Genomic DNA, 26,477 nt, shown 5'->3' with positions numbered 1-26,477 from the left:
CACATTAGTGGGCAATTTGAAGGAATAAAATATGCAGATATTTGTTAAATATGTGCAAATACTGACAATAGCATAACAGCACTTGAATGCGTAACAAAGAACTACTCTTTTATTTGTTGAACTTTTGGGACCGTTGCTTCATGTATCATTAAAGAAAGGGTTAGAGAGACCTCTTCCAAAAGACATCAAGCATTTCCTATGATGCCTTTCTAAAGAATCCTGAGTTTTTGACTAATCTACAATTCCTTCCAAAAGATATTATTGTTTTACTATAGATTTACAAACTATTTAGAACAATAAAACACTTTCATAAAAAAAAAAACATTAATTTTCTGAGATATATTATGCTTATACAGCAACAACTGTAGTAGTTTGATAGAATAGTTTGAAAACTATAACAAAAGATAAACGATCAAAAACTCAACAGTATCCCTATGAAAATTTTAGTAAAATCGATTCTTGGACCAATAAAAATAAGGATATATCTATTATTAACTTTGAAATGAGCTACAGTTGCTCAGTCAATAACTTTTTCCTTATAGCAGGCAAGGAACTACCAAGCCAAAATCATTGACCTGATTGCATGCTTAGGAATAGTTGCTGTTACGGCGTAACTTCCTTATGTAATAGAGAATGGAATTTACCTGAAACATCAAACTTAATGAGGTATGGCATGTTGTGGCACAAATGTTTTAAGTTATCATGCATGCCATTGCCCCAGAACAAATCAAAAAAGTAAAATGCAAAATACCCTCAGGAAAGGTTATCATCACTGCAGATTGAGGAAAGCTAACATATAAATACCGCCCGATGAAAGAAGCTTCCATGACTTCGCTGCTTTGGAGCTTTTCCATAGGAATTTTCAGGCAAATAAATTCTTAACCTAAATCATGAGCCGAGTTTCATGTTCTTTAGCACGCTTGTAAGAAGAGGTAGCTTCCCTGAAGCCCGATGTTTGTAATCCTTCATCAAGGCCTCTGCTGCTAGAGATTGTAGCTCCGAGCTTTCTTTCTCCTCCTTGTTCCGGCCCTTAGTCAGCTGACTAATGGCCATGCTACACTGAAATTTTTGAGTTCGCATCAGGAATCACGATTGGCAGAAGATGTGAACGTGTCATATATATCTTACCAGGCATACACCATAGAGAGCTCTTGTGTTCTTCCCTCCAGTTAATTGGATTGTGGATGCAAAATACTTCTTAGCTGTCTGGAGATTTTCCAAACCACCCATAGTGTAAAGTACCTAATGAAGCAGGACAGCACAAGTGGTTGAGATAAACAAAATGGATATATTTATTTTAACAAGCTTAGAATTAGATTTGGGCAAATCAGAAAAGAGAGGGGACATGGGCAAATAAGGAAATTAGATTTGCTGCAATTATTCAGACTCATTTGGTTGCACCATAAGAAATTTGCAGGCAGTGGATAAGGCAGCAATTCTCAAGTTACTTCATACCTCATCCATGTTTTCCCATTTGGTCGGGAAACACGGATAAAGGTGCCATCATTACTCTATGTAAGGTAACAATGAAATGAAGTGCATTTCTACAATTTCATGTGTTAGAAAGAGAGGGGGACAAGGGCAATTTTGAAAAAAAGAAAAAGAAAAAGAGACTTCGTCACTGGGGTTTACCTACTATCAGAAGGGGGACCTCTGATAGCTGATTGCCAGTACCCTAAGTGGAGTAGCCCACTGCACTAGTAGTCTGACTTCAAAGCATATTCAGTTCACTTACTGTTGTTACTGCTGCTTTTAAAAAATGAGTACGTACATGAAAACAAAATGAACGCATAAAGCATAAATAATAGGAAATGAGTATGTACATGCTTTATCAGCGGGGGTTCAGGATGCCATGTGGGCCCATGTTCCTAGGTACATGTTCTTCAATAACAAATAATTTAAAGCCCCACAATTACGCAATTTTTTCCTTGAGTCCTCATTTGGCGTGCTTATGAGTTATGAATTATGACAATCCTTACATTCTCTATTTTCTAGTGTTTTTCTATTTTTAATTACTTGATAACATAGTTGATGCTAATTAGATACTTTGTTTCATTATCCAGTCAATCATGATGTTTTTAACATTAAAATATTTAGTGAAAAATATTATAATACAGCAAATATATATATATATAGGAAAAGGCAAATTTCACTTCAAATGAATTGAAAGATTCATGTCTGGTTCAAGAAGTGGTCAGCCTTCAAAGAAGTCTTCCTACCATATCATTAGGACAAAGTGGTAGTGCATTAAGCAAAGCCAGAAGCAAGCTAGTTTGGAAACAAAGCTTCGTAGTCAAGGCAGTAGACCAACTAATCTCTTCTTGGGTTTATAGCTGAAGCCACTCGACTGTTAGGGAGAAAGGAAATCGTAGGTCTAGTACCTTACCAAGTTCCAATTAACCCTACAGCAATGACCTCCACTCACTTTCACAATCTACAAATCAAGTTTGCATTTTGAACTTTTTGCCCAAAAAACACCCTACACAATAGTAGTACATTTAGACAGACAGCCCATAGGCTCAGGTTAAGTTCATCGTATATACCAGTTATCAAAATGCCCTCAAACTACAGCAAAGAATATATGATGATCATCAAGCTAACAGATGAGAAATTAACTTAATGTCTAAAGAAGATTGATACTGAAAATTAGAATTTCAGAGGCATGATGCATAACATACTCCCCTAAAAAACAAATATGTGCAAATGTTAGAATCATAGTGATCAAGACATTAAAGGTTGGTGACTTACCTCTGCATAGGCTAGATGATATTGTGGTACTATTGGTTGAGATAGTATTAGCTCCTCATAACAGAATGTTGCTTGCTTGTACCTGGTCAGAGGAAAAACGAGACAAAGAAAGTTCAGTAAAAGATGCATCAAATTAGATTCTGTTGCATGAATAAAAATTGAAATGCCTCACATCTGTTGGGAGACATAGATTTCAGCAAGTTCTCTCCAAGCATCATAATCAGCCATAAATCTGATAAATGATTGAAAAGCATTAGCTATTCAATTGCTGTATAGTCATATACTGGAAATGGTGAAGAAAAGTAATATAAAAGGCAGAGAAATCAGATCTTTACATTTCAAGGTACTTGTTGAGATACTCAACAGCAGCTGAGATATTTCCCTGTGCCTTTGCCATAGCAACCTTCCTCTTCTGAATAATCTACATACAGTAAAATTTTAATTCTTTATAAATGATAGTTTGAAAATAATAATATCTAATGATTAGTTAGGCTGGAAGAAAATCTACAGAAGGAACTAAGGAAGCAATCCCAGCAAGAAAACATATTTGTACTCAACATTCAGGCAGAGCATTCTTTGTACATCAAGCAATTCAGATACGTCTAGAAATAAGCAATTCAATCTATATTATTTATGAAAGATAATACAGTTAGCTAACTCGCCAACTGTGCTTAGAACCAAAATCAGCATCAGAGCTGAAATCTAAGTACCTGATCTAATGGATTATCCTCTAGCAGGGTTGCATAAGCTTTTTCTGCTTCAGCCCATGCTCCCCTTGCTTCAAGCAGCATCCCCCCCAATCTAGCTGAAAAAAATTTAAAGGACATAAAAGGCTAGGAGATAAGAGAACAGCACGATGTATTTGTTTCAACAGCTAATATAAATATAAAATGACAGGCATACTATCTATCATTTTCCTAATTTCCTCCATATTTTCTATGTGTTTTTCCAAGTAGCACAAAGTAAAGCGATGCACTTATGATTTATGAACATTATCAAAGATTTTCCATTTCTAGAAGTTTTCACTTGATTTTATTTTTCTCTATTTTATTTTTATTGGACTAACTTGTCATTATGCTTTGAAGTTCAAAATCATATTGATTTGATTCTCAAACATGTGTGCCCCTCCTTTTGCAACTTTAGTAAAGCATGCTTGGCAAAGTTTCTCTTCGATGGGAAGAGAAGGGGATAAGTGAAGGGGCATTATATCCTTCTAGTAAAATTTAGTTTATTTCCTTTTTACTTCTGGCAACTTTGACTATTTTGACTTGGAATGGAAGTCATGGAAGCAAAAGTACTGCAGAAAAAAACCATATTCCCTGCTGGAAGCTACATGTTTTTGGAATCAAATGCATATACAGATAGAGAGAAAAAAATAAGTATTATAAAAATGAAACTGGAGTTTAATCATTTATGAAAAGCATACACTAGAAATTCCATTTAACCTTCCCCAAATTTTTGGTGGTTTTTGAATATATATGGTTTTTAACATTCACAACTATATCTCAACAATGAGCTCAAGAACGTTTAAGAAAATCTATTCAACAGTTTCTCAAATTGCTACGCATGTTTAACTCATGCATTTTTGTGCATTTTTTGTCCATATATTTCATAGTAGTGTGAAGTTAGCTAACTCATTGACAATAATACCCTTACCAAAGAAAAACAAGAAAGGACCCAAAGTAGTCCACAATAAACACATGTATAGGGAAGCTTAATAATGTTTAGTGATTAAGAAGAAACAATGCAACATCCTTTTCCTCCAAACAACGACCATCAAGCCTGTGATTTTAACAATTCGGTATCAGCTATGTGGATCCTTTTCCTCCAATCATCACTATAAATGAAATAATTACATCAAATCAAGCGCTAAAATGAAATGCTAAGCCAACACGACACATTTAGTAAACAAATAATGTATCCATGCCACAAGGAAAACTCCTGTTAGTCAACCCACAAGACAAAAAAACTGACAAGCCAAAATCAAATAAAATATACAAACTGATCTAAGTACTCACCAACCCTTATACTGGCAGGAAATTTCTTTGAAAGGGTCTTGATACAATCCTGCTAAGCCAAAATTTTAGAGACTATGTTAGATACCCTCCCAGAAATAGATATATAATAGTTAAAAAATAGCAGAAAAAATCGTACTTTTACAGTTTAAGCTTCCAAAGGTATCTTAGGAAGATATCAATATCATTATACATGTGAAAATAGTTAATGGCAAGGCAATAGATTAGTGAAAAAGTACCTAGACAATTTGTTATGGCATTCTGCATGCATTAAACAGATAATTATGGTCAACTCTTTGGTAGAGCCTTTATAAGTTTCACTCCATAAAGCACAATGACTTGAACAACAATTCCTATTTTATTAACAAACCATAAGTTCTTGAGTATCTATAGGTACTAACAATGAAATAATAACCTTACAGTTCCTACAAACAACAAATATGTACATTTATAAAAATCTCATTAAAATTAGGAAAGTTCGTTTATCATAAATAAGCAGGTTGAATCTCAGTTAAAAACAAACTAAGTACCATGACCTGCTTGAATAAAGAACTATATCAGGTTCAATATCCTGATCCAACACAAGAGGGGCTAAATAATTGGTTATCAGGAAATAAATAAAATGAAATGGACCATATTTTGATTGAGTAGACATGTTATAAAGGTCCCATGGCCATATATTTAGTCAATATAAGCAATTAGTATTTGCAAGGTAGTACTCGCTGGATAAAAGCAATTAACTGGAAAGTAGTGCTTTAGTATCCATAACGCTTAACATGACCTGAAACATCATCACATTTCATCACTCCAGTCAACGGACTAGGAAAAGCAACTGAGCACAGCCGTTATGTTAAAAAAAGAAATCAATCTCTAAACACGGAGAGAAGCCTTTGGCAAAGGTGTAGAAAAATGAAAAGAGCATATTCAGCACCAAATTTCTTTCCACAAAGAAGATGAGATGCATATATCCCACATATCAGTTCTTTAAATTACTTCCTGAGAATTTGTTGATCGTGTTCTTGTTCTTGTTTTTTGCTGGCATGAGAAATTTCGTTCAGAAGAATTAGATACCCAACACAGTAAGATGAATAAAATACAACACGTAAATTAACAGAGCGAGAAGATCTTAAAGCACAAGCAGCAGCAAGACAACATATACTAAATAAGATAACATTCAAAAGTATCCCTTGAATAAAGCACATCCAATTATCCACTAATAAACAAAGCAGAAAAAAGACAAGAGCATAAGAGAAGTCCAGGTGGAAAGAGAATAGGGGATTGACAATGCGCTACCTCTGCGACATCAAGTTGTTGACAATCCATAGCAGCAACTGCCACCTGCTCGTACAGAGTCCATTCTGCATTTACAGACAGCATCCTAAGATCATTACCATCTTTCCCATAGAAACTGCTCCAGCAATTGCTTGATGTATTTTTGAAGCAAAGAAGTATGTTGGATAAAAATAAAATACTTTTTATGATGAAAAAAATCCAGGACAATTGCTGGCATCTTGACGCACACTAATGTGAAGTTCAAAAGAAAAAAAGAGGAAAGAATCTGATAATAAATGATTCTCTACTCAAAGCAGTCAATGGATGTTGATATTATGAAGCTAAATTGAAGAACCTATGTAGTAATCCACCTACATATTGTAGGCTTCTTGGTTCTATAACTGAAACAACAAAAGGAAACCCATAATTTTGAAATCATGGATAAAAAGGAAAAAAATAACAGAACTAAGAACACAATACACAACTGATATTTTTGTTGAACAAATATATAGAGAGAGAGTAGCCAACTAGCCAAGTCTAGTATTTTTATTTGTAATGTTCTTCCATAAGAAGACTAATGTTAATAGTCAAGGAAGGCTTTCATTCTCCACCCCCACTTTATTTGTTGATGCAGCAAACCCTATCTTTTCACTATCCATTTTCCTAAATATCCTGGATCAACCTTAACTTAGTAGATCCTAAAAAGAAGGGCGCACTCAAAAGGGTATATTTTGCCAATTTTATATCTAAATCTTTGCCATCTCCGAATTGCCCTTGTTTTCATCACTCAAAAGGCGCACTCAAAAGGACTGTTTGTATGCTGGGTTGCATTTGATTTACATTAGATCCTATATGTGTGGTTCAAATAAACCAGAGGATAAAGGCTATGTGCTTTGGTATATATGGTTAAGTTAAAAAGGTCTAAGATTAAATTCTATTATTCAAGCTAACAATTAGGTGCTATTTGAACAATTTTCAGGATACCTGGCATTTGATCTAGAAAACTGAAGAGGAAGGGTTCAAATCAGAATAAGATAATAATGCAAAGTGTAAAACATTTCCCTGAAGTTAAAGATATTAATCCTTTACCAGAAATAGGACCACAGATTGTATTTGACTCATGTTCTACTTTTACAGGAAAAACAATCAAACCAGTTTAATATGAGAAGAAATTATATGCAGGCATTCTCCACATCTAGATGAACAAATTCTAATAACAAGAACCTCTAGCACCACCTTTGATCAACAAACCCCAAAAGTAAATCTTAATGATATACCGAGATAGAGAACCAACCCAAACTAAGAACGTCCACATACTGAAACCGCTGAACAATCGAACCCACTTACTGGAATGCCAATCCATTCTCTCCAATTTCCCATGAGCTAACGCATCTCAGATCTAAAACCTCGAAGAGAAGAAACTATATCCCGCTCAAAACAAAAACCCAAAATTTAAACCAGGCATTCTCTGTATTTTAGCTGAACAAATTCCGATTAACAAAAACCCCCAGAATAAACGAACTTTGATCAATCAACCAAAATGGAGGAAAAAAAACTAATTTGTTAAAAAAATTACAAAGAAAAAAGGAAAGTAAACAAAATCAATACGTACACACTTCCCAAAACCACAGAAACAACCAAGACCAACGGCCAAAATCACTCATTTACTCCGAATTCCTAAGAACTAATGCAACCCAGATCTAATGAATTCAAGAGAAAAGGAACAGAATTAGCAGCAACAACCAGATTGAGAGCCGATCAAACCTTCTCCTCCGAGTTTAGATCGAGTCTTCGGGTCGTTCAAGATGGAGAGGCCGTGCTTCAAGACCTTGTCGGATCGCCGGACTTTGAGCTTCCGAACGAGGGAGAGGTACTCCCACGCACCCCCGCCGCCGTTTTCGACCTGGCTCTCGAGACGATCCAGTTGCGCTTCCTCCGCCGCGGCCACCATGGAGAGAGAGAGAGAGAGAGAGAGAGAGAGAGAGAGAGAGAGAGAGAGATTTCACCTAGAACAGTAATCGAGTTCCCATCGGATTCTTATACAACCGGGTTCGGATCCTCTCAGTTACTAGATAGATCTGTGGATTTTTTTTACCGTAAATAAAATATCATGGAAGATTCTCTTTTTCTAGAGGGGGCATATGCAAAAATGATAAGTCTTCTAGACGGGTTATATGCAAATATTCTTTCCAAAAAACCCTAAACCTCCTCGCTCTTCTTTTCCTCCTCTCTTCCTCCAAATCCAATGGCTTCGACTGGCCTCAGATCCCTAAATCGAAACGCTTTCTCCTCAATCAGATCCTTCCTCGCCAAATCCAAAGTTCCATCTCCATCTCCTACTTCTCCTCAATGCTCTACGAGCATAGCCGCTTCTCGCCGTTTCCGCTCCTTCTCCAGGTACTCCATCTCCAATCCTACTTTCTGCAATCTGGGTTGTGTTCTTTCTTGCCCTAATTATGTGATTTTCTTTACTAAAGATGACATTTTGGGGGTGTTTCTTTAGGCTACCCGTAGAATTGGCAGGTTGCAGTGGATCTCTTCTCCCACTCCACAGTGCGGTTGCGGCGGCGAGGTTGACTTCGTGCCTCAGTTCGTCGTCGCGGAGCTGTCGGGCTCTCTCACAGGGTACTCTTCTCACTCTATGTTTAATATTCCAAATATGAATGTAAATCTAGAAATTGTTCGATTGTTTTGTTTAACAGATCATGTAGGTAATATTGATGATATATCCTTTGTATTCCAAAAGTTTGAAAATATCAAATAAGTCGATTGCTTATGGTAGACGATTATTATTACTTTTACGTAATGGAAGATATGCATGTTTGCTGAGTCTAACAACGGAAGCAAGTTAGAGAATATGCAGCCAAGCTGTCTACTTTCTTAGATTCCAATGGGTTATAGGAGTTCATAGTGATTGGGCAAAACGTCTAAAGTTTATTTGCATCACTAGCAATATCTATCCTATTTCAAAACCAACATGAGATGTATGGTTCCTGCAGGCACATGAGTATGCTAGTGCTTGAAAGAGACAAACTGGATCATCTTGGACCTGATAGCTTCTAGAAGATCAAGTATGCAGAATTTGTTAGAATACTGCAGATTGTTTTTTTACGTATGTGACATCATAGTAATAAATTATTATGATTGTTTCTTATGTACAAGATAATTTAGCTTGCAATTTTGTTATTTCAGCATGTAAACTGCAATGCCACTGTTTTGTTTCTGCCAACAGAATGTCTGCCTTGTTCCTTGTGTGTGTGTGTGTTCTTTCATGCCCCTCCCTGCAAATCGTTTAGTGCTCTGATGTGCATCTCAATACATGTGATTTATGTTGTCGTTGTTGTATAATTTACTTGAAGCAATGAGCTATCGTAATCGATGGATGACTCCTTTTTGTAGATGTACTTGCATAAATTGAAGCATATAACTTTTCTCTAGTATAGGACTATGTATATACTACAATAGAATTTCTTGGCTTGTCATTTCCATAAAAAGGAAGATTTTTTTCACCTTATTGTTGCATGTAAGAATGATTTCAAACTACATAACCCGGTATTTCTTTGGATATTCTTTATCAACAATCTTCTTATTAAGATCATCAATAAGGAAATGAACCATAATGTTGTTACAAAGTATTTAATCATACAACCTCCTTCCTGCCATCCCTTAACTTCTTCTGAATTATTTTGGTCTTTTAGGCCTTATTTTGTTGCAAAATAAAATCTGAATCTAGATTTTGAGTGACACAGATTTGAGATGTGTCGGCTAAAATGGACTGTACAAGGAAAAGACTGAAAGCAATCATTCTTGAATGCTGGCCAAAATAGCCAGCATTTGTCAGAGTATTGAATTCGATAATATCGAGTAACCTCTATAATTTTTTAATGCTAACAAAGATGAATATTCTAAGTAGGTTTCTAGATGTCTAAGACATCTATCTGCAAACTCATTAACTTCTATAAGTTAGTCATATGATGTGGTGAATTTGGAATCTATATATGAATCATTGAATGTTTTCTGAAGGATGGAGGTTAGTGTGAGAAGTTCCTAGACTTCCATGTTTGTGAGAACCTGAATTTGTAAGAAGGAAAAACATAGTTGAATAAATGCCATGTGCTTCTTACATATGATGGGCATTCTTATGGAAGGAACAGTATTTTATGTTATCCTGGGTGCTTCGAAGCAGCTAATTATATTCTTAAGGTAATTTATTTTGACTTTCAATGAATATAGAATGTAAAGTATGATACAGTGTCCTCCTTCCAGATGGTATTGATGGTACGTGAAATGATCCTTGGTTGATACTACGCATGGTGGCGTGCCTGAATTGTTGCAGCTATGTGTTCATCTTCAAAAACATTCTAGTTTTTAGTGGTTATTTTGTTGCGAAATATGATATATGAGGCTTAGAATGCATTCAATATACTGCTGAGTTTTTAATTGGAAGTCTACTTGATATATGCAAACATAATTTGTATAATAGAAAGACTTAATGCACCAGCATAAATTTATCCGTGACTTATATTTAAGTCCTTGCTTGTCTTGATTTCAACTCCCTTATATTTTGTGTTCTCATTCCATTCTCCTAATATTAATAATGGTTTCATTTCTCAGAGATTGGTCTATCTGTTCCAAGGTGACTGCTTAAGCTACCACAACAGTAGTTTGCCCTGGATGTGGAAGAAAACTGTGACACTTCTGCAACATTGTTATTTAAACAGTGATGGATAAGTTTAATCCCTATAGATGTTCCGTGAAGCATGTCAGAAATTAATTTGATTGAAAATGTTCCCTTTATTTACCATTTCTTGATCATTCTACCGGAGATAGAACATCTTTATCTTCATACTTCATCAACTGGTTAAATTTCTCTCAATCTCTTCGCTCATTTCTTTTATCTTGGTTTCGATCTTTTGTAGCCAAAGTGCGACAGAAGATAGAAATAGACTTGCAGATATTTATGGTTCATGTTGTTGATGTAGGAATTGCTATGGAAAAGAGGCATCTGAATGTAGAAATGGATCAATAATTGTTCCAGTGAATATGATGCCCCTAAGGCTTCGGATGGGTACATTTTTGCTCTTGAGATCAAAATGAAAGAAAATAAATCAATAATGTCCCATAAAGGTGATGCCAAACATTGTTTGAGCCACTTGTAGACTGGGAGCCTGTCACTTGCAAAGTGTATGCTCACTTCCCTCTTTCATATCAATCTAGTGCTATTGAACAGAAACAATCATACTATTAGCTCTCTTTGATCTCATCTTCCCTGCAACCTCAGCCACCATGAGCCTTGTTAGCAGAAGACTGGCCACCAGCTCCTCACCCAAGCTCATTCTCAGCACATAGCCTCAGCGACCCCATCCCATTAATGATGGTCGTTGCTAGTGATCAGCGTATAAGGACCGAGCGCAGGGATGGTGGCTAAATTGAAGCAGGAAGCTGAGAATTGCATGAGCATTGAGTTGATTGGAGATGTAGCCGGCGAGAATGTTACCGGTTGAAGAGTCCGAAAAGTATTTGCCTCCGATGGCTGACAGGGGAGAATGTGGTTATCAACAAGCATGAGCATGTAAAGAAAAGTCATGTAATAGATACATACCTGATGATATGAGCTAAAGGAAGTGTCTATTCATCCAACATATCTTCTTTTTTATTACAGTGAAAGTGTTAATATCATACTTCATTATTTTTTTTCCAATCTTGCCAATTAAGATTATTTCTATGATGCATAGTGTACGAAGTCATCACGATCTCCCTCTGGATGAGAGATGAAATAGAAACCACTAACCAGAAGCTAAGAAAAGGCTCAGATTAGCAGTAGAATAATAATATGACAACTGAAAGGTGTCAACGAACATTCATGACATTAAATTAATCAAGCTTCAGAAAGATTGTCATCAACATTGTGACATGCACCCAAAATAAATGACTTACAGATGAAACAATGAGAACAAGTAAACATCCTTATACGGCTAGCTGTTTTTGCTCTTTGACTAACACCATAGCAGGCAAACAACAAGTTTTATTCTTCTAGCACAATACCATCAGAAAACTCTACATAAACACACAACAGTTCAGCTTGAGAAGTTCAACCAACCGTTCAAGAACCATTGCAAGTACACACTGCAAATAATGACATTCTTCCAAACCTCAAGCATCCAAAGCTCTTTATGCCAATCTCACTTGCAAACAGCACCGATAGCTCTTTATACCAATCTCAATAAGGAAGTTTCAGCGATAAGTTGCCTTTTCAATAGAAAGGCAGAAAATTCTAATGATCCTTTTATCCAAGCATCTCGACTATCTCCGCCACACCGGATGTCATCACCCTCGAGATAGATCCACCATCCGGGAGATTAAATCTTCTATGTCTCAATGATCTCAGATTCCCAGGAGGCTGAGGATCGACCACCTCCAGCATCATCTCGAGTTCTTCAATCATAGACTTCCTTGCTGCTCTTACCATATAATTAGTCCCCTAAGATAGCCGAATAGAAAGGACAGTTAGAAAATGCGAACTTGTCGAAAGAGAGAATTTCTGTCAAATATGAGAAGCCTGTTACAATACATCTTTTAGTTCTCTCTTATTTTCTAGGCAAACAAGTATCAGATAAGTATGACTTACAGATCATAAGATCCATTAGAGAGGTGTAAACCTACAGTATCAGATGCTATAAACTCAGATAATAAAATATCCTTATCAGTTTCCAAACCAGCATGGTTTAATTAATGGATATGGATCTTAAGCTTTTCATAATGCTCCCAATCTGGTCATTCCAATCAAAAGGTATAACTTCAGAGAAAAGTTGCTTGCAAAGCAAAATTAGCCCTTCACCATGAACTTTGGTTTCTTTCACATTCATAATCTCATGGCTCCACACTAGGATACCATATGCATAAAGACAGGCGAATCACAAAACCTGCTACACCAAACTTTTAACACCTCTTAGATGGTAACGCTGCGAAGAGATGCAAATGATAGAATTATGCCACTTTATGTGCTCAAAAGGTTTTAGGCATTAATAGGTAACAAATCAAGTGCAAAATAGAAGCTCACCAATCAGTAAATGTAACGGAAACACCAGCAAACATTGTAGCTAAAAATATCTACCTCAAGGGCATCAACAGTCAGGAGGAGGACAATAATTCTCTCAGCAAACCTCTGGCGCTCTTCTGCATCATTGGCTATCCGGCGCCTATAAGAAAAGTTACAGAACAAGGCTCTGATCTCCTTTAGTTTCCCTTTGGCAATTGCCAGATCACGAAGGCAGCGAAGCACCTGAGAACGCCGGGCCAGATGAGCTCTAAAATTCATCTGGATTAGCAATGCAGCATCTTGTGGTGACAATTCCCTCTGCTTACCCTTGTCACATCTCCTGGCAAAAGACTTTGAACGAATAGACATAGACATGCCATTAGTTACAAAGTACGATTTGTATGCCATTTATGTTGATTTCACAAAGTACAAGTCTTGATACATGATATGCTTATACAAAAGGAGAATAGAAGGAATTTGATGAAGGAGACAGATCAACTTGAATAAAGCTAATAAATCATATACAGAGAAAAGGAATAACACGGAAAGAAACGAGCATTAGAAGAAAGAAATCGAGAGAAACTTCATCAACTTCAAGATTGCAAGCATGATGACATATAGAACAGAAGCTTGATGCATTAATTCTAGTTATAATTAAAGAGTAGTTCGATAACAGAACCTTCCAACATTGGCTAAAAGGCTTACTTTCTTCGGAACTTATAGTTTCTTCAGAATCAAAGGGCCATCTTATCCAAGATAACGAGAAAAAAAAAACGACTTTTTAGCGAAATTGACTCTAAAAATGCACCTTTTTCATAACAATGGGTCCAGGATTCCCATCACCGATCTCGACCACGCGCGAGGTGCACGCGTTCTCCTTCCTTTTCTTCTTCCCATCAATCTCCGCCGACCTCACGCTCTTCTCCCCCAACCCCTTCCTCTTCTCCGTCCACGTGTATTTGACATCTCCGCCGTCCACCCTACCGCCCTCGATCGTCTTCGTCCACTTCACGCTGTTCTCTCCCGACCCCTTCGCCTTCACCTCCGCCTTCCACTTATACTTCCGGTCCCCCTTGATCTCCGCCTTCCACTTGTACTTCCGGTCGACGTCTCCATGGAATCCGAGGCCGAGCTCGAGGGTGGTGACCCGATCCGCGAGGCTCCTAAGGCAGAACTCCGTCTCCGCCCGCTCCCGGAAGCAGCGGAAGGAGGCGAGATCGGGAGCGGCGAAGGGATCGATGGGGCAGAGGAGATCGAATGGGCCAGGGTTTAGGAGGTCGAGGGCGAGGCAATCGTCGGCGTAGTAGTCGAAGGGGTGGAATGAGGAGGGGAAATGGGGGGAGAGAGGAGGGGCGAAGAGGTCGCAGTGATTGAAGAGGCTCATGGTTGAGAGATGGGAGATGAGAGGAGGATGAGGTAGGAGTATGCGAGGAGACTACTAATGGAGTTGAGAGACAAGGGAATGAAGAGGCCGTGTCGTGGTGACCATGAACTCTTTCCGGAGAAGAGGAATATAGCATTGGCGGGGAAGGGTAACATGGGAATTTTCAGATATCATAAGAATTATTAAATAATATTTTTACTTAGACCCCGAACTATTAGCTTTTTTTTCATACAACTCCTCCGAAGAAAAACAAATGACATAAAATCTAAACTACCAAAAATATCTTAAATACCTTTTTTATTAGTTTTCGTTATTTTTTCATCTATAAATTATTAAATTTAAATTACATGAGCAGCTATATAACATATTTATCCTTATAATTTTTTTTAAAAAAAAAATTGGATAGAAAATTTTTATAGTAATTATAAATAAAAGGGTATTTTAATCTTTGTATCTTTTTATTATATGGGGCATATAATCTTATAAGATGAAAATGAAAGTCTTCTTGAATGTTTCAAATGAAAATAAATATTAATTAGCAATTGGTCAAGAGACAGAAATATTATCCAATGTCACCTAACTACCTAAGTAATACTTATTTGCAAAGCAAATGAATCCTTCAAAATCTTTGAGCACTCTTTAATTATTATTATTCTTCCACTCCTTCTATCCTTGTTATTATAAGAACAAAGAGAAAAAAAAATAAGAAAAAAAAAGAATGATAATTTTAATAAATAATCTTATTTAAAAGATAAAATAAGCCGGATAAGTCGGATCTATTCGTATTTGCAGCGATTCCTTTGACGAGACTTGTATTACTACTATTAACCCTTCCTTTTTCCCGCTAATTACGTAAACATCCTTCTCCGATGTAACTTTATATCCTGGAAGGTTCCACGTCAGATGGAAGTATACGTGGGCCCACGGGAAGTGCTTTACAAATGTCCACGTCGGATATCTAAGTGAGAACAACACGATCCGAACTGGACAATGGCTGCTCACGTGGATTTTATCAGCATCTGGCCGGATTCGAGAGGGCATTTTCGGGATTTGGAAACCTTGCCACGCTGGCGTGTTAAGTTGGTGCTTATATTATTAATCACCTCTTATAAGTATTAATAGATTTGTGCTCGGATCAATGTGTTTAAAATTTTAAATATTAACACAACCATACATGTTTGGATAACGTAAGTATTAATTAACCACTAATCTAATATAAACTCAATCCACTAATTGTAATATTAATCATCAACAACAATAATGTCGTATCTTTTAGTTGATCATTGGTGATCAATTTTAATCGCTCTAAATATCATTTTACCTCTGTTGTAGAGTAAATATAGAGAAGTTGAAGATAAAATAGTTATTTGATATTTTTAGTTTACTGTGTCGCTAAGATGAAAAATATTAGATAGTTTAAAGAGGTCAAAATATCAACAAAAGAAAATATGAACGAAACTATATAAAAATGGATAATAGTTTTAAGGGGTCTAAATATAAATAAACTTTTATCCTATGTACTAAATATAAAAGCATCGTTGAGGTATAAATTTCATACGAGCCGGCCTAAGAATATCGACATAGGCGCATTATCTGATATATACTAACACATCGATACAGTGCATTCTATGTCTCTGCATATTAAAAACAAACACATAAAGATATAAAATTTTAGTTTATGCGATTAAAATCGTCACATATGCACGATCGATATATTAATACACATTCAATAATATACTTAAATGAACCCAGACATAGGAGCACGCATCAAATCCCACTTCTAATTTTGCTCTACATTCAATGCAAAAGAGTTCCATCTGTTTATTTTCATTTTCTTTAATTTTTTTGGTGAAATGAAGGGAATATAATTATGCATGCCATAGACTTCTTACAATATATTTCATTTGTTTCACTCTTATTTAATTTGAACATTTGAAAAGTAAAGCTGAAACCATTGTTTAACATCAAAACTGATGATGATTAGCTTCATACCACTACACTGATACCGATATAGTTGGCTCCAAAATTTTCTCTCCTTTTAAGCTTTGTAGCACAAACACCCAGAAACAAAGATGCTCTCAAACTTCAAGAAGATGTCAATAATAGTTTTGTTTGGTGAACACAAGGTTTGTAGATCTGGAATAGAACCCAGTTTGGTGGAAATATGTGCAGAGTCTACTTTATTAGATGATGTAAATTAAGGTGGCAAAAGAAACACAAATAGGTTGAGGCACATATGAATAATTATTTTATTAGATTATGCCATAGTTCATAAGTTTGAATCTCCATTAAGAATTATATTTGGTAAAAAAAAATTACATGCTATATGTACATTATCTAAAAGCCCTTTAATCTGTTTTCTTTTTGCATCCTTTAGCTTACCGTTTGGCCTTTTGGTTCATATATAAAATTAAAAAAAATTAGTAAATTATATATATATATATATATATATATATATATATATATAAAATTTAGTTGTAAGCGTAATAATTATCTTGAATAACTTTATGTAAAAAATTGTATACGGTTATTAAATTATGAATAAGTATGTTATCTGTAATAGAAATATTACTTAAGAAATATCTATAAATTTATCGTAATTTTCTATCTGTAGTAAGATTTTGTATATAACTTGACTTATCTTATACAAAATTAAATTAAAATATATTTAAAAAAAAGTCTAATTTACAAATACATACTGTTTATGCACGAATCAAATGAGATGCAATGATATCAAGTAATGCAAAATCAACTACCAAAGTTATTGCTTTTACTCTCTATAGTTTCTATACATGCACAAGAATCACCCATTTATGTTTCAAAAAGATAGTTTGGGTGGGCCTCTTTCTACCTATCTGGGAAAATTCATAGGAAGAAAAGGAAGCATTTGAGCAGCTATAGAGGCAACCTGAACCAAAGTAGGAGTTGTAGGTGGCCCCAACCAGTCCCTAGTGCATTGACCATCTTTCAATTATTGCATATTTGATCATTAATATCCTCTCTTTCCTCTTTCTCTCCATTGCAAATTAAGTAATTTAATCTAATTACTCTATAAAATTTTGATAATATATATATTTCTCTAATAACTCAATATGAATCAACTTAATTTGAGCTCTATTATAATTTTTAAATAATATAATTACTGTCATTAATTTCATACTATAGAAGTCCAGTTATAGCGTCGTCATTCACTGTAATATAACTTAGAAATGAGTCGCTTTTGGTGAGAGTGTTTTAGTATTATAGTTGTGTTATTTTTGGAAGAAGAAGAATATGGGATTCTAGTAAATCTTATATTAATACGTAAAAAAGAATATCATGTTATATGAATATTCTTGGGTGAAAATTCTAGCGGTTGGTCGCCGGTTAACTTTCTCGATTGATGAGTTATGGAATCTGCACAACTTTCGAGGAGATCTGGTACCGTGGTTAGTGAACAAAAGTAATATAACTTATTTTCTTAATATAATATAAGCTCGATCCAAGAGACCAAAATAAATGAATAGAAAAGTAACGTCTGACCAAATCCGACATTCCTCTGCCCAAGCTACGGAATGTTCCAAATGGCGACTCATATGACCGTCAAAAAGAACTGTAGGTTAGTAACCAGTCTACAGACTCCACGTGTCGAGGCTTCATCGTGATTAGCTTACTTCGGTGTTGCCTGTGAGAGCTTTCTAGCTAACATTGTTTTTTTTTTAATGATGTACTGGCGATTCACTGGCGGCCGCTACGTACCCTTGCACACTCCATTACAAATAAAAAAATTTGAATTAAAAATAAGAAAAAAGAAAACCAACGATTAAAATGAATTATATATCCACCTTCTTCTTCTTTTTTTAAGATTTTGTTTGAATAGTTTCTACTTTTGTTATAAGCAACAGAGACATCCAAACCCTAGAGATGAAGACAGAGAACGCTCATAAAAGATGCACTGTAATGTAACCGAAAGCAGTTAAAGTTGTACAGAAAGAGAGAGAGAGAGAGAGAGAGAGAGAGAGAGAGAAGAGACTGCAATAGTAATGGCGACGCCGGTGTTCTCTTTGGCGGCGGCGGCGGTGGCTTTAATATTTGCGTGCGCCGCCTACGCCGGGGACCCCTTCGCGTACTTCGACTGGGACGTCTCCTACATCACCGCTGCTCCTCTTGGCGTCGAGCAGCAGGTGGTCTTGCAGTTCCCTTTTAAATGTTTGTAAAAATGCCAAGTTGGTTGTTTTTTTTTTTGTACTTTTAATCTTGAGTTGTTGCAGGTGATAGCAATTAACAAGCAATTTCCGGGTCCTGTCGTGAACATTACCACGAACTGGAACGTGGTTGTTAATGTCCTCAATAGCTTGGACGAGCCCTTGCTGATTACATGGTATGGTCACTCCAAGTTTGGATCTTTATATAGATATATATAGATTGGGCTCTTCTTCTTCACTTTCATTTAGGTTTGACATGAAGGAAATGAGAAAAGGAGGGATCTTTGTTTCAGTTTTCTTGAATTTTTTATTGTATGAGGGGCTTTTGACAGGAACGGAATCCAACAGAGGAAGAATTGTTGGCAGGATGGGGTCCTGGGGACCAACTGCCCCATTCCTTCAGGGTGGAATTGGACCTACCAGTTCCAAGTCAAGGACCAGATTGGTAGCTTCTTCTACTTCCCCTCCGTGGGCTTCCAAAGGGCTGCCGGGGGATTTGGCGGAATCACCGTCAATAACCGGGCCGTGATCGCCGTGCCGTTCGGGAAGCCTGACGGGGATATCACCCTCTTCATTGGTGATTGGTACAACAAGAACCACACGGTCTGTAGAATCTTTTTTTGGTTTGAGATTTTGGTAGGCATGGAGTTTCTATTTTCAACTTGATGTGGATTATAGGACTTGAGGAAGATGCTTGATGATGGGAAGGATCTAGGAATGCCTGATGGTGTTCTAATGAATGGGAAGGGGCCGTACCGGTACAATGCCACACTTGTTCCGGATGGCATTCAGTATGAAACAATCAACGTTGAACCAGGTATACTTCATGGCTGTTTTGATGAAGAAAAAATAGAGCTTTCTACAGTTATATTAGCCATCTTTCCTTCGTTCTATCAGTAGCTTTGGCTTTGAAATTGTCAGTAGCGAAATTTGGTTACCAACATTAGGTAGACCGGCTCTGTTATTCTTTTTGGCTGATTGCCATAATATTTCTGTCCGGTAATATCTTAAAAATTGAGGTTCTTGGAACAGGCAAAACATATCGGTTTCGGATACACAATGTTGGCATCTCAACAAGCTTGAACTTCAGAATTCAGAACCACAACATGCTTCTTGTAGAGACAGAAGGATTGTATACTGTGCAGCAGAACTACACCACCCTAGATATCCATGTGGGTCAGTCCTACTCTTTCTTGGCCACAATGAATCAGAACGCAAGCAGCGACTACTACATTGTGGCAAGTGCTAGGTTTGTAAATGAGTCACTTTGGACAAGAGTTACTGGTGTTGCTGTTTTGCATTATTCAAACTCCAATGGCAAAGCCTCTGGTCCTCTCCCTGATCCTCCTAACGATTTCTATGACAAATATTTCTCGATGAACCAGGCGAGATCAATCAGGTCTTTACACACTGAGTTATATGATTTTTGCTTTGTGTTCTGTTTTATTTGTTGTAAAATTGCGTCGTTTTAGGTGCTATTTCTGATGACTTGTTATTTTCTCAGAATGAATGTCAGCACTGGTGCTGCGCGCCCCAATCCACAGGGATCCTACAAATATGGTTCTATTAATGTCACTCAAGTTTATGTACTGAAGAATGAACCGCCTGCGGTCATCAATGGAACACGCCGGAAGACATTAAATGGAATCTCTTATTCTCCACCTGATACTCCTTTAAGGCTTGCTGATCTCTACAACTTGAAGGGAATATACACACTTGATTTTCCTAGTAGCCCACTTAACAGACCACCTAGAATTGGAAGATCTGTGATCAATGGTTCGTACAAAGGTTTTGTGGAAATTATACTGCAGAACAATGATACTACTGTTCAGAGCTATCACATGGATGGATATTCCTTTTTTGTTGTTGGGTATGTAGATCATCTAGCTAGAATTTTTCTTTTGTAAGCTCATGCTGTGTTCCCTTTCTTGTATCTCTTAACAAGACGGTTTTTACTACTCCAGAATGGATTATGGTGAGTGGACTGAGAGCAACCGAGGCACGTACAATAAGTGGGATGCTGCTTCTCGCTGCACAACTCAGGTGTGTACTTTAATTAAGAGATCTATTAGTCTTAATTTTATAATCATGGTTCAGAGTTTCAGTTTTGACACCTAGAAATTTTAGGCCAAAATAGAATAGTTTTAGCCGATTGCGGTCCAAAATAAATGTCAAAATCAGAAATCTTGATAATTTTGGCTTTAGTTTTCATCAAGTTTCGACCATTCCTGTTCCGAGTCAGGTGAAACTTCAAACTATGATTATAATCAATCTATTACTTTTTTTTCCTGAGCTAGCAATCCACTGCTTCATCTTCTTCTTGTTCTACAATTTACGGTGGAAACCATCCTAGGGGGTGCTACTTCATGACAAAGTTCTTTGACTACTCCTCATACCTTTGTCATCATGTCAGTGAACAATATTTTCATTTTTCTGTTGCTCAGGTTTTTCCAGGAGCATGGACTGCTATTTTAATCCCGCTAGACAATGTCGGCATTTGGAATTTACGTGCGCAAAATCTCGATTCCTGGTACCTTGGCCAGGAGGTTTACATGAAGGTAGCTGATCCAGAAGGTTATAACAAGACTGAACTGACTGTCCCAGACAATGTCTTGTATTGTGGCTTCCTCAAAGATAAGCAGAAGTATGTTACAACCGAAACCTCTATTCCTCTCTTTGATGAACTTTTTCTCTGCCTGAAATTCCTGCAATCCTCCTCCTATCATGGAGTATTTTACTAAAAACAGGCCTCGTAAACTTATTTATCCAAGTAATTCACCACTCAGACTTAATACATACATGAGTTTGTTTGCGATACTTCAACTGTTAAGCTGCTCTGCTTAACATCTTGAAGCTTAAAGCACTAACAAGATTAGTGGTTTATTTTAAACAAATATTTTATATCTAGACTTGCTGTGGTTACTGCTGCAATTATATAAGGACTTTTAATTGAGGCAATAGCATAGGATATGACAAGTAAAATGCTGAATTTATTAATGCTTTCAAACGTTATTAAGTTCAGCATTTTGTAATTGAGCCCATTAGGTGGCAGATTATTTGTGGCATTAAATTTAGAAAATAAACCATTTAGGCAAATAAATTCCCGACAAAAATAGACTCTTTGCTTTAATATTCCAACCATAATATATTTTTTTTCCAGGCCACAGGAATCTCATGGAAAACAGTCGTCATCCCCTTCAATTGCAACTGGAAGGAGCAAGCTACTCACCTTGATGCTACTCTTTGCAACAGCATTTGCAGTTGTCTCATAAATTATCCAGATCGGATAATGTGATAATCTGGGGAGCCTTTTTCTTTGCAAGAATGAGATAGCTAGATTTTATTTGGCCAGCATTGAGTACAGGGATTTAGGTGTGCAAATGTAGATTTACATACTTAATCAAATATGTGTTCCTTTAACTTTTCGATATGTTCTCTTTAATCCTCAGATATTATCATTCTTTTTAGCAAAAGTTTGCATTAAAAATTGTCCATGTGGCGAGACTTTCTACTATGGAACTTTTGCTGTGGTTAAACTAATTTCACTAATCAAGTTTAAAGTATGGAAATGTTACTCTCCACTCTCTCTAAGGTCTTTTCTGCCAATTTTTCTTAATGTTGGTGTCTTTTGAGAATAAAATTTCTAATATATATATTTATTTATTTTTATTGAGATTTTTTTTAAAAAATAATAATAACTCTTATCTTAGTGATTTTGTAATTAGAACGGCACCTGTATTTGCCCTATTTGTAATCCAATAGTTTCTTTTTTGCCTCTAATTTTTCTTATCACATCCTACCACTATTTTGACTAATTACTCTTAATCTTAGACTATAATTAATTTGACTCCTGATAAAATTAGGAAAATGCCCCTGAGATTTTTTTCAACGCTATAGTAACAAAAGAATTAAAAAAAAAAAAACCCTTCTTGAAATAAGCTTAGATTTTATAAAAGCACTTTAGAAAGAGTTCTTTAGAAGTTAAATAGAAGAGAGAAACGAAGAAGAGAGGATTTTTGATATTTCAAAAGCAAACCTATTATGCTTATCAAAATATTATTATTTAGATATCGTTTTTCTAGACGGAACGAATTACAATTAGCTCAAAAATAAGGGTGTTAATCACAAAATCTAAAATATATAAGGTGTTATTTAAAATTGTCCTTTGAATAATGTGTGCGTGAGAGGAATTAAGGATTAATCTAAGCGTGAAATTAGATTTATCTCGACAATATATATATATATATATATATATATATATATATATATATATATATATATATATATATAAGTCCCGTTCTCTGTCCACCTCACTTTCCAGAACCAACACCTCAACGACAGCTCACGCGCGTTACGAAAGGCAAATGTTTCGTTGGAATCGGGACCACCCTCTCGTCTACTAAACTCCCACCCTCGTTTCTCCTCTCCTCTCACTCCACTCTTTCAAACTCCTCTCCTCTCCATCTCCTCCTCCTCCTCCTCGCGCATCTCCGGAGGTACTACTCTTTTTTTTTTGCATCTCTTTGATCCTTGTATCTTGCTCGTAGATCCGCGAGAATGGTCCTTCTTTTGGCCTTTTTGTTTGAATCGCTCTGATGTTAATTTAGTGATAGTTTTGTGTTGTATCTATCCAATGGGATCTTAGTCGATTTACTTCTTGGGCAGTGTAGTTCTAGTGGTATTGGGTATTGATAGCTAGGAAGATTTTTGGTTCTTTTTATGTGTGATCGTGGTGAAATTGGGAGGGAGGGTGGGGTGGAGGGTGCCTCATTTTGATAGAGTAGACGGTAGATCTGAACAATTCTATGGAACTTTTAGATGGAAATCCAATTTGGTGTTATTCATGTTTCAATGCACACGACATTGAATAAGTTAAGTATTGTAGCTTGACTTCTTATTTTTCTCTATTTGCATTATTAGTGCACAGGGAAAATATTTAACTCCATGAGGTAATCCATGCATTCGGATCTTTTCTGTTTGCAAAATTATGACTTGCCTCTGTGGCTTCTTTTTTGGCGCCAGCTTTGTTGGGGCTTTTCTTAAATGCAAGTTTTGATCATCCCATTATTACTGAATTAGTAGTATTCATGTATCTCTTTTTATTGGCAACTCACTATGATATTATCTATTTCTTGCTGTTGCCTTTACCTTCATCTATCTGATTACATCTTTCCATTTGCGGATGTACACAGCATTCTGGGAATACAATAATGTAGCTTTAATGAGTAGTCCTTCTTATTTAGATCTCATCGTTTTTCTACTGAATGACCTTTGAGCAGATCCAGTATAAAGTATGGCTGAAGCTGAGGATATTCAGCCCCTTGTCTGTGACAATGGAACGGGGATGGTGAAGGTGAGATTCAATCCACATACCACTATGCAAGTTACATTCATACCAACTTTATTTGATGATGTCTTAACAATATACTTTTGATATTCTTCAATAATGTAATAGGCTGGATTTGCTGGGGATGATGCTCCAAGAGCTGTTTTTCCAAGTATTGTTGGTCGGCCTCGTCACACCGGTGTAATGGTTGGGATGGGTCAGAAAGATGCCTATGTTGGTGATGAAGCCCAGTCCAAGAGAGGTATCTTGACTTTGAAATACCCAATTGAACATGGAATTGTCAGTAATTGGGATGACATGGAGAAGATCTGGCATCACACCTTCTACAATGAGCTTCGTGTAGCACCAGAAGAACACCCAGTTCTTCTAACGGAAGCCCCTCTTAACCCTAAAGCCAACAGGGAGAAGATGACACAAATTATGTTTGAAACTTTCAATGTCCCTGCAATGTATGTCGCGATTCAAGCAGTGCTATCTCTTTATGCTAGTGGACGTACCACAGGTATGCTCACATCTTTCCTTCTTACAAAATAAAGTCTCCTTGATTGATAATGAGCATTATTGTTGTCAGTGCTGTGTAGAGAATTCTCGTACAATAAACATTGAATAGCTATGTTGGTAGAATCTATATTTTGCAGTTCTAAAATCAAGATTGCTTGGCATTATCACAGAATCAATCAATATTTCTTGCTAAGAAACTGATTCCTTGTGGTATGGAATTATGGATATGCTTCCCTGTGCCTCAATCGTATATCACCCTGTATGTTTAGTAGAATAACAAGCTACTGTAGAAGTTAACTAAATCAACATAGGTTGAGGCATTGAGCCTTTTGTCTTCTCTTCCAACTTTACTTTCATGGTGTTTAAGAATATTTGGTAAGCATAGCTTTCATTAGTTCTGGTGAATAAGCCTCATCCTTTTTTCTTTATATTTCCTACTTTTTTTTTTGCATGGTGTCTGCTTGCTTTTTAGTACCTTAATGTCCTTAATAATTTGAATGATATTAATTGATTAAGATGTGATTTGATTTCTCAAAGGATTATTATCAAGCATTGTAGAGCATTAGAACCATCATAGTTAAAATAATGCAAGGGAAAATGCATAAAGAAAGGACATGGAAGGGGCACAATGCCAAATAATTCAAAGTTATGAATGATATAAATGTCTAATGGGTTCATACTTCTTTATTTGTCTTTTGTCTAGGTATTGTGTTGGATTCTGGTGATGGGGTCAGCCATACTGTACCAATTTATGAGGGTTATGCACTTCCACATGCCATACTGCGACTTGATCTTGCTGGTAGAGATCTGACTGATTCTCTCATGAAGATCCTGACAGAGAGGGGTTACTCTTTCACTACCACAGCAGAGCGGGAAATTGTTCGTGATATGAAGGAGAAACTGGCTTATGTTGCCCTTGACTATGAGCAAGAGCTTGAGACTGCGAAGACCAGCTCAGCGGTCGAGAAGAGCTACGAGCTCCCTGATGGACAGGTCATTACGATTGGTGCAGAGCGGTTCAGATGCCCAGAGGTTCTCTTCCAGCCTTCACTCATTGGTATGGAAGCTGCTGGTATCCATGAGACCACCTACAACTCTATCATGAAGTGTGATGTCGATATAAGAAAGGATTTGTATGGCAACATCGTGCTCAGTGGTGGATCAACAATGTTCCCGGGTATTGCCGACCGTATGAGTAAGGAGATTACCGCACTTGCTCCTAGCAGCATGAAGATTAAGGTGGTGGCACCACCAGAGAGGAAATACAGTGTTTGGATTGGTGGGTCTATATTGGCATCTCTGAGCACATTCCAACAGGTAATCACTTTTCTTCACTTGTTATCTATCTGTGCATTCATAGCTTGTAATTTTGGGTTCTGATTTTTTCCCTACAAAATGTACCACAGATGTGGATATCAAAAGCAGAATACGATGAATCTGGACCGTCTATAGTTCATCGGAAGTGCTTTTAGATTCTCTTGGCTTTTGTTTCAGACCCTCATACATTGATGGAAGGAGAAAGCTCTTGAGAAATGGATTTGTTGGTTTGTTAAATTTCAATTCAGTGTTTTTACCCTATAATTTTGTTATTAATTCTTGCTAAAATTGTTTCCTGCTGTGTGGCATATTGCCCATATCTGTACAAGAAGCTTGCTTGGAGGTATGCTTATGTATTACTTTGCCAAAAATTGATAATGTATCCATTGGTACTTGCCTGCTGATATATGGCTCAATCATGTTTAGAATGATTATTTTTAGTTACTTGTGGTCGGTCACTGAAATATGCAGACCAATTATTTTGATGATTTTGGGCTTCTCTTGCCAACATCTTGCTATACAAACAAATTGAATGCTGATGAGCAGCGCCCTATCTATTCAAATTGAAAAGAACAAAAGATAAAAGGTTCCTATATTGCTATTAGTGATTCGGTGCCTTTTCTTCTATCATCTCCACAAAAGAAGAAGAAGAAGAAGAAGAAGAAGAAGA

At 36.5% G+C, this 26,477-nt stretch overlaps 5 protein-coding genes across 10 annotated transcripts; 3 read left to right on the top strand and 2 right to left on the bottom strand.

Annotated features, from left to right (window-relative positions):
- Positions 1-456: 456 nt before the first annotated feature.
- Positions 457-8,073, bottom strand: LOC140783829 (uncharacterized). The gene is made up of 9 exons (XM_073130908.1): positions 7,800-8,073; positions 6,057-6,121; positions 4,767-4,815; positions 3,459-3,553; positions 3,084-3,169; positions 2,921-2,980; positions 2,749-2,830; positions 1,129-1,242; positions 457-1,059 (listed from the first exon to the last, which is right to left on the bottom strand). Exons 1-9 carry the CDS (start codon positions 7,984-7,986, stop codon positions 889-891), a joined length of 909 nt encoding a protein of 302 aa, XP_072987009.1. The 5' UTR covers positions 7,987-8,073; the 3' UTR covers positions 457-888.
- Positions 8,074-8,189: 116 nt separating this feature from the next.
- On the top strand, positions 8,190-11,675 carry LOC140783839 (protein NONRESPONDING TO OXYLIPINS 2, mitochondrial-like). Of its 6 annotated transcripts, XR_012108194.1 has the most exons (6): positions 8,198-8,432; positions 8,539-8,660; positions 9,035-9,106; positions 10,650-10,895; positions 11,018-11,219; positions 11,317-11,675. XR_012108194.1 is itself a non-coding variant. In XM_073130939.1 (4 exons), the coding sequence occupies exons 1-3, from the start codon at positions 8,385-8,387 to the stop codon at positions 9,096-9,098; spliced, it is 234 nt and encodes a 77-aa protein (XP_072987040.1). In that variant the 5' UTR covers positions 8,198-8,384; the 3' UTR covers positions 9,099-9,106; positions 10,650-11,675. The 6 variants fall into 6 exon arrangements, 2 of the variants coding, with proteins under 2 accessions (XP_072987024.1, XP_072987040.1); XR_012108193.1 differs by having other exon boundaries at positions 10,650-11,219; XR_012108192.1 differs by lacking the exon at positions 9,035-9,106 and having other exon boundaries at positions 8,190-8,432; positions 11,018-11,675.
- Positions 11,676-11,885: 210 nt separating this feature from the next.
- On the bottom strand, positions 11,886-14,563 carry LOC140798515 (uncharacterized). The gene is made up of 3 exons (XM_073152374.1): positions 13,883-14,563; positions 13,150-13,425; positions 11,886-12,516 (listed from the first exon to the last, which is right to left on the bottom strand). The coding sequence occupies exons 1-3, from the start codon at positions 14,456-14,458 to the stop codon at positions 12,322-12,324; spliced, it is 1,047 nt and encodes a 348-aa protein (XP_073008475.1). The 5' UTR covers positions 14,459-14,563; the 3' UTR covers positions 11,886-12,321.
- A 3,854-nt stretch (positions 14,564-18,417) lies between these two features.
- On the top strand, positions 18,418-22,137 carry LOC140798201 (monocopper oxidase-like protein SKU5). Its single transcript, XM_073151971.1, has 9 exons — positions 18,418-18,621; positions 18,709-18,818; positions 18,975-19,245; positions 19,321-19,459; positions 19,675-20,041; positions 20,147-20,512; positions 20,607-20,685; positions 21,087-21,286; positions 21,803-22,137. The coding sequence occupies exons 1-9, from the start codon at positions 18,481-18,483 to the stop codon at positions 21,912-21,914; spliced, it is 1,785 nt and encodes a 594-aa protein (XP_073008072.1). The 5' UTR covers positions 18,418-18,480; the 3' UTR covers positions 21,915-22,137.
- An 865-nt stretch (positions 22,138-23,002) lies between these two features.
- LOC140781580 (actin-7-like) lies at positions 23,003-26,208 on the top strand. Its single transcript, XM_073127627.1, has 5 exons — positions 23,003-23,138; positions 23,922-23,995; positions 24,098-24,491; positions 25,194-25,807; positions 25,897-26,208. Exons 2-5 carry the CDS (start codon positions 23,936-23,938, stop codon positions 25,960-25,962), a joined length of 1,134 nt encoding a protein of 377 aa, XP_072983728.1. The 5' UTR covers positions 23,003-23,138; positions 23,922-23,935; the 3' UTR covers positions 25,963-26,208.
- The last annotated feature ends 269 nt before the right edge of the window (positions 26,209-26,477 follow it).

The sequence above is a fragment of the Typha latifolia genome, chromosome 1 (genome assembly GCF_019914945.1).
Source record: "Typha latifolia isolate L0001 chromosome 1, TyphaL0001v2, whole genome shotgun sequence".
Lineage (NCBI taxonomy): Eukaryota > Viridiplantae > Streptophyta > Magnoliopsida > Poales > Typhaceae > Typha > Typha latifolia.
Note: the sequence above shows the minus strand (reverse complement) of the source record. Positions and strands in the feature narration are given on the sequence as shown.

Coding starts and splice junctions, on each gene's coding strand:
- LOC140798515 (XM_073152374.1), bottom strand. CDS start 14,458: ATGAGCCTCTTCAATCACTGCGACCTCTTCGCCCCTCCTCTCTCCCCC. Junction 13,426..13,882: donor GACCCATTGTTATGAAAAAG/GTGCATTTTTAG, acceptor ATTCGTTCAAAG/TCTTTTGCCAGGAGATGTGA. Junction 12,517..13,149: donor TGACTGTTGATGCCCTTGAG/GTAGATATTTTT, acceptor CGGCTATCTTAG/GGGACTAATTATATGGTAAG.
- LOC140783839 (XM_073130923.1), top strand. CDS start 8,281: ATGGCTTCGACTGGCCTCAGATCCCTAAATCGAAACGCTTTCTCCTCA. Junction 8,433..8,538: donor CGTTTCCGCTCCTTCTCCAG/GTACTCCATCTC, acceptor GTGTTTCTTTAG/GCTACCCGTAGAATTGGCAG. Junction 8,661..10,649: donor CTGTCGGGCTCTCTCACAGG/GTACTCTTCTCA, acceptor TTCATTTCTCAG/AGATTGGTCTATCTGTTCCA.
- LOC140781580 (XM_073127627.1), top strand. CDS start 23,936: ATGGCTGAAGCTGAGGATATTCAGCCCCTTGTCTGTGACAATGGAACG. Junction 23,996..24,097: donor ATGGAACGGGGATGGTGAAG/GTGAGATTCAAT, acceptor ATAATGTAATAG/GCTGGATTTGCTGGGGATGA. Junction 24,492..25,193: donor TGCTAGTGGACGTACCACAG/GTATGCTCACAT, acceptor TCTTTTGTCTAG/GTATTGTGTTGGATTCTGGT.
- LOC140783829 (XM_073130908.1), bottom strand. CDS start 7,986: ATGGTGGCCGCGGCGGAGGAAGCGCAACTGGATCGTCTCGAGAGCCAG. Junction 2,831..2,920: donor ATCTATGTCTCCCAACAGAT/GTGAGGCATTTC, acceptor TCCTCTGACCAG/GTACAAGCAAGCAACATTCT. Junction 1,060..1,128: donor CTCTCTATGGTGTATGCCTG/GTAAGATATATA, acceptor CAAAAATTTCAG/TGTAGCATGGCCATTAGTCA.
- LOC140798201 (XM_073151971.1), top strand. CDS start 18,481: ATGGCGACGCCGGTGTTCTCTTTGGCGGCGGCGGCGGTGGCTTTAATA. Junction 19,246..19,320: donor GGTACAACAAGAACCACACG/GTCTGTAGAATC, acceptor TGTGGATTATAG/GACTTGAGGAAGATGCTTGA. Junction 19,460..19,674: donor AACAATCAACGTTGAACCAG/GTATACTTCATG, acceptor TTCTTGGAACAG/GCAAAACATATCGGTTTCGG.